Raw genomic sequence first — 6,935 nt, forward strand, 5'->3', positions numbered from 1 at the left:
TCATAATAAAGTAATAATAATAGCCTAGTAATACCGTCACATTTCATGGCTAATTGTTTTGTTGTTTGAAAAGTCATTTTCTTGTTGGTCTTATCTGATGGTCCTGCCTCTGACGCCTGGGAGTTTACACAAAGATTAAGATGCCAGGTCGCAGTGGGCTTATGAGTCAGGTGGTTGAGGGCCGAATAAGGATGTTGTTGCATATCATCAGTTATCATAATGTGAATTTGAATTCCAATGAAACATGATCAAATTATTCGAATTTATTAAAAGCAATGCATAAGCAGAATATAAATCCAGTATTTTATTTTACTTTCATTTATATCTGTAAACTTGAAATACACAGTAACTTACTTCTGCACTCTGCAAATTCATATTTTGTCCATTCGGTAACGCAAAACAACTTTGTCAGATATATTGCCTGCAAGAACACAGGTGGAAACAACTTGTAGGCTAGCCTATTCTAGATAGATAGATCTTCAAGTATTTCTAATATTATATTTATCTAATGTCAATATGCTATTTTTAATTACTGGAAGCAATATACTCACAAGTTAGGATTGTACCATTGTACCTCTTTAGTGATGTTCGCTGCCGCCTATGTTTGGTAAAGTGCTCTCAAAGTTTCTAGAAAGTATGGAATTCCCTATTGACGCAGAACAACATTACAGGTATTATATATAAGAGCAGCTATTGTGCAGAACTTTATTATGGATAGACATGTGGACAAATAACAATGTCTCATTCCATAAATGATATGTTAGAAACATAAATACACAGATTTTATTTGGCATTATGTTCACCTTAATACAAAAGTAAAAACATTTTCCTCATCTTACTAAAATGTCAATGACTATTGTTTGCTCATTTAGGACGTCGCTCCGCCCCCTGTGTTTGTCGTAAACCTGGCTCCTGGCTACAATAAACCCGAGCTATGAGCACCCAGGGCTCGCCTCCTTCTCCAAGGCGATCAATCGGATCGCAGGCGTACTACAAGCACTCTCTTACGTAGCCATCCACAAGGAGAGAGCTGATACAACAACACGGTTGATCTGCTCAACAAAATCTACCTGCTTTCTGAACCATGTCGTTGAGCCCAAAGCATACAACGCCTTTCTCAGTGAGTGATATTTTGAGTCCTATCGAGGAGACCTACAAGAAGTTTAGTGCCATGGACGGCGCAGGGAACCTAACCTCTCCACTGGGAGCTTACCGACAGCCTCAGGTTTCCCAGACTGGCATGCAACAGCACTCCATGGGCCACAACGCCACCATGGCGACCACCTACCACATGCCACACACTGTCTCCCAGTTCTCGCACAGCGCCATGGGGGGATACTGCAATGGGAGCATTGGAAACATGGGAGACCTTCCGTCGTACCAGGAAACCATGAGAAATAGCGCAACAGCCACAGGGTGGTATGGCGCAAACACGGATCAAAGATATTCAACAAGTAAGTCGTTTTTTAGATTTTGATTAGTTTTTATTGTTTTGTGACTTTTTATTTCACTATCACCAAACTTTTAACGAAATACGGACAGGTTTGAACCAATAACACACTACTCACCATCACTGAGTAGCCTAGGCTAGTCTGACGTTAAACCATTTTCGAATATCGAAAAAAGTATGTTTTAATTTTATTTCACAAAATATGTATTATTATTATTATTATTATTATTATTATTATTATTATTATTATTATTGGAATGAAATAAACTTGCTCGTTAATGCTGCCTAGTGATCTCAGAAACGTGGATGAACGTTTAATTCTGAGCTGAGACTGAGAGTTTGTTGACTACCCTACATTTGGCCAATTACGCACGGCATACAGACCATGGCTGAACTACTTCAGGCCAACAAACCGACACATTTGCATTGCTGAATATTGAATGTGCGTATATGTATGTATATTTTTAAGTTTCTAGATTCATGGGACCTTCCACAGGTATGAACATGACTGGAATGGGGACCCTAACAGGCATGGGGGACGCCTCCAAGTCCATGCCACCCCTGCACGCAGCGCCCAGGAGGAAACGACGGGTACTCTTCTCCCAGGCTCAGGTGTACGAGCTAGAGAGGAGATTCAAACAACAGAAATACCTCTCAGCGCCAGAGCGGGAACACCTGGCCAGTATGATCCATCTGACGCCGACCCAGGTCAAGATCTGGTTCCAGAACCACAGGTACAAGATGAAGCGGCAGGCCAAGGACAAAGCGGCGCAGCAGCTGCAGCAGGACAGCAACCTGTGTCAGCAACAACAGTCGCCGAGGCGCGTGGCCGTGCCTGTTCTGGTGAAGGACGGTAAACCATGTCAGAACGGCTCCAACACACCAACCCCGAACCAGCAGCAGGTACAGCAGCAGCAGCAACAACAGCAGCAGCAACAGAACGGTTCTGGGGTCGTGCTCCCCGCGTCCAGTAATGCCATCAATCAACACCAAAACCATCAGGTCAACTCTTTAGTTCAGGCCCAAGACCTGGAGGAGATGTCACCTAGCCCTCCTTCACTCCACAGCCAGATCAACATGGCGCAAATAGACACTTCTGTTATAGACTACACTAATAACATGGTCAGCTCCAACCTCCTCTACGGCAGAACTTGGTAGGACCTACTGTCGTTTACAATTTTTATATGTTAACCTGCGGACGAGCCCAAGAGAAAACGAGACATATCATGTTGATATACATAACTGTGTGAAAATGGAGCCCTTGGTGTCTGAGAGGACAACGCGCTCAGGCGCACAAGCTGGTCAGGGCACATTTTCTTGACATTTCTGAAGAGGAAGACTTATTTTTGAACATTAAACAAAATGGCTACCCTTGAAATAGATTGTGTCGTTTCTGTACCTTTTCTAATCAATGTGATGGACTTCCTCATGATGTTAACGTTGTCTATGTTGTTGAACGGGAATGCTGCTCCACATTAAGGGGACTGTAGGGAAAAGTGAGATAGGTGGGATCAGGTATGAACTCTCTCAAGGTACTAAACCACCACTTTTTTGCAGTGATAACCTGGTATTTGATGCTATTAATATTGTAAACTAATGTATTAATTTAGACTTAAGAAAGTAGGAACTGTATATTTGGCTAACACACGAGAATGCGTTTACCTGTATGCTTGTTTTAACTCGACTTTTTCGTTTTCTTTATTCTTTTGTCAAAACGAACAAATGCGTGATGGCTGCTGTACATGTTTCAAACCAATTGAACGTTAACAATAAATCACTTGAAGTGCGAGCTATTCCTGGCGAATTACTTTTTATAAGGATCTGGTTGGAGTGCGTTTTCATTATTGTGTGATTGAGACCAAATTGAGTTGGAACGCAAGGTCGATGGGGTAGCCAGCATCGTTCACAGGTGATTTTGTAGAGCCATCGCAGATGTAGGAGGACCAATACAGTGAAATATTATACCCTATTAAAAATATTATCCATAAAAAATTGTTTTAGGATAACATAAATATAGAGCAAGTTTGGCACATTCGTTAGAATAAAAACTCTGAAACACAAGTTCTATATGTTTTCAATATAGTAATTGTGTGATTCCAAAGCTATACAAATAGACTAATCAACACAGAGTTGTATTAGTTCTTAGACAATTTCAATTCCTAATAAAGCCACCTCTCGTATGCATTAATAATCAAATCAACGTAAAATCTATTCAGTTTGCCTATCATTCAAACTTGAATTGTGGCATTATTATTACTATTACTATTATTATTATTGTTATTATTATTATGGCAATTTGTTGAATATAATGTCGATCAATTTGTAATAACGTGTGTAGTTCATAATGCACATTTTGAAGAACATGTTTCTCATCACGCAAATACAGCAGCATTTAAACCTTATGCGCTGATATTCAGAAAAGGGACGTAGGCCTAATATAACCTAATAAAGGACGGATCACAGTAAAGTAGGTGTAAATGCATCACCAAAAACGCAAATGAAATGTCAGGATAAGTCTCTTATCAAAGAAAGCTATTTCATCCATGTCCATCGCTCCACTATGGAATCTGTATGGCTATACCAAACTTACTGTGTACACCACATATCGATGTTGCAATGATTTTTGTTTTTGTTTGTTATGTTGCTAGATTTCTACTCTAAGTGTTTTACATCACAACTGTATCTGAAAATCTGAATTTACTCAAACTAATACATCATAATCTTTGACAGAGAATATTTTTTCACATTTGACTGTATTTCTTTAAAATATTGATTTCCCAAAATAAATCCCAAAATAAATCACATAACTTCTATTGTAGTTGCATGGATTATTTTCATAGGCATCAAATAATGCATAATTATTATAATAATGTTGAGGGGCCCTTCTAAAACTGTCTGAGAAATCCAAACCCTCTTTGATAAGGCAATCTATCATAAGGATGGCGTTTAGTAACCACCAGTTAAATATTTGTATAACACTCTCCAAAACATTTATATTACAAGTTTGCATCTGTCTCTTTCTGTGGTCTGTCTAGTCTTCACCATGACTTGTACTGGACACCTGATAATAGGACATTAGACATCTGTCTCTTTCTGTGGTCTGTCTAGTCTTCACCATGACTTGTACTGGACACCTGATAATAGGACATTAGACATCTGTCTCTTTCTGTGGTCTGTCTAGTCTTCATCATGACTTGTACTGGACACCTGATAATAGGACATTGGACATCTGTCTCTTTCTGTGGTCTGTCTAGTCTTCACCATGACTTGTACTGGACACCTGATAATAGGACATTAGACATCTGTCTCTTTCTGTGGTCTGTCTAGTCTTCATCATGACTTGTACTGGACACCTGATAATAGGACATTGCAACCGCAACATATCTATTGGCCATTTAAACAGGTTTGAAAATTCTCAATAACAGTTATGATGATACCTTAGGATGATTATGATAAAGCACTATTGCTGTCTCTGCATCCCCTCACTGCATTCCCCTCCCATACAGCTTTATGTATATGCATTCATCCAGAATACAGACTCCTGGGTGGGAGTTCTATTAGGAAAAACATATTTATAATATTTGGAGAGGTTTGATATGAGGTTCAAAAGTAAGGCACACATGCTGGGAGAGTTGTTTTCCTGAACCCAATGTTTTCCATATTTTTGGTTTGATTGAATTTTTCTCAGCAAAACTTTCCATTATTGTCCTTATATTTTAGTTGTTGTCATGGCCCACACTAGTAGTCTATGCTCGTCATCTCTAACATTGCTATGATTGTGTCTCACAAGTTATGGGGATGTGCCTTGAATTGTCTTTTCTATAATTGAGAGATAAGGCCAGGCACCACACCCTCATAGGGTACGTTTCTCCCATGTATCATATCACAATCAACTTTTACCTATTGAATGTAGATACAAATATAATACTTTTATGTATTATACTTTTTCTGAAATATTTGTATTAACATATGCAAATGAAACGATATCTTATTAAATCTGCAATATGTAACTTTTTGGGCAACCAGACAAAACCCCCATAGAAATGTGAGTTATAGACCTACCATTCTCATTGAAAGCAAGTCTAAGTCAAAGTAAATCCGTTCTGTGTGTCTATATCTATGCTTCCAATTTTAAAGTTTATTTAAAAAAAATTTATGTAACCTTTATTTAACTAGGCAAGCCAGTTAAGAAACAAATTCTTATTAACAATGACTGCCTACTGGGGAACAATGGGTTCCAGCAACAAGCAGCTGAAAATATATTTCACAGCTTTTTGCTCTTTTTGCTCACAGCTGAATCAAATAACCAAGACATCATCAAGTTTTGTTTATTTGAATCAGCTGTGTAGTGCTAGGGCAAAAACCAACACGTGCACCCAGGAGGGGGGCCCCAGAACCGAGTTTGGGAAACCTTGCTCTACACTATACTAGCTTGTTTTGTCACATAAACTGAAATTAGGTGTACTGTTAGAATTTTTACAACCAGGAAATGGCAGACCGATTTCTGCATAGTCCATCTTCAAATATGCGCATATATTTGTCTATCACACAAATCCATTTTTCTGGACATTGGATGAAGACAGTGTAAATATTTTGGTTTCATTTCGTTAAGACACTCCAGGACCGGACTTCTCCAGAGCACATTGTGGATAAATACTTTTTCATATTTTAATCTGTAAAATACATTTTTGACGCACTTTTCCAAAGACATTGTTATCTAGAATAAAAAATGCACAACAAATGAACAGTTTGATGAATATATCTAAGATTAACCACAGTATTTGGTGAATGCAGATGCTTCTGAAGCTGAGGAAAATGAGTTGGCGTGTGGGAAATCTGAATTTAGACTACCAAACACCAAACGCTATTTAGACACAATTACCATTTCTTCAAAGTAAGTTATAAAATATAGTCCAGTTTGTAACACTCTATAAAATGGCCTTTTAAATTGTGTAATTTAATGTAGTGAGCTTTGAAATTATTTATGTATGTCAGTTTTACAGTGGTTAAAATTCATTAAAATGTTGATGACGGTAGTATGATAAACTATAGAAAATATAGATTTTCATCAATTTTTGAGATTCTGTTTACTTTTTGAAAGTACAATTATTGATGGACCAAAATACCCACAAATCTGAAAATCGATAGTCGATCCAGAAATGGCATTTCAAGCTATGGTGCCTGGCCTTAAATAGAACTGATGGATTGTAGGCACTTTGGGCCTCTGTATCTATCTGTATCTTTTGGTAAACTCTTTGTCTCTCCATCTATTATAGGCCTGGTTGTTCTGCCATCTGTCCAGTTGGTATTAATGTACACAATAGTTTGAAAGGTTACCTGAAGAACAGAACAATACTGCATATAATAGGGTACATCACACATACAAGGTTAAACGCATTAAAATACATTGAGATATGGCAGTTATGCTATGGAACTGGAAGGATTTTTAAATACATTCACTGCCAAACATATAACCATAAAAGAT

The 6,935-nt window shown here is 38.1% G+C and overlaps 1 protein-coding gene across 2 annotated transcripts; it reads left to right on the forward strand.

Annotated features, from left to right (window-relative positions):
- Window positions 1-876: 876 nt before the first annotated feature.
- On the forward strand, window positions 877-3,243 carry LOC106577595 (homeobox protein Nkx-2.4). 2 transcript variants are annotated; one of them, XM_014155827.2, is made up of 2 exons: window positions 877-1,454; window positions 1,920-3,243. In XM_014155827.2, exons 1-2 carry the CDS (start codon window positions 1,085-1,087, stop codon window positions 2,606-2,608), a joined length of 1,059 nt encoding a protein of 352 aa, XP_014011302.2. In that variant the 5' UTR covers window positions 877-1,084; the 3' UTR covers window positions 2,609-3,243. The 2 variants fall into 2 exon arrangements, with proteins under 2 accessions (XP_014011302.2, XP_014011389.2); XM_014155914.2 differs by having other exon boundaries at window positions 1,947-3,243.
- The last annotated feature ends 3,692 nt before the right edge of the window (window positions 3,244-6,935 follow it).

This window comes from Salmo salar, chromosome 01 (genome assembly GCF_965601325.2).
Source record: "Salmo salar chromosome 01, fSalSal1, whole genome shotgun sequence".
Taxonomy (NCBI): Eukaryota; Metazoa; Chordata; class Actinopteri; order Salmoniformes; family Salmonidae; genus Salmo; species Salmo salar.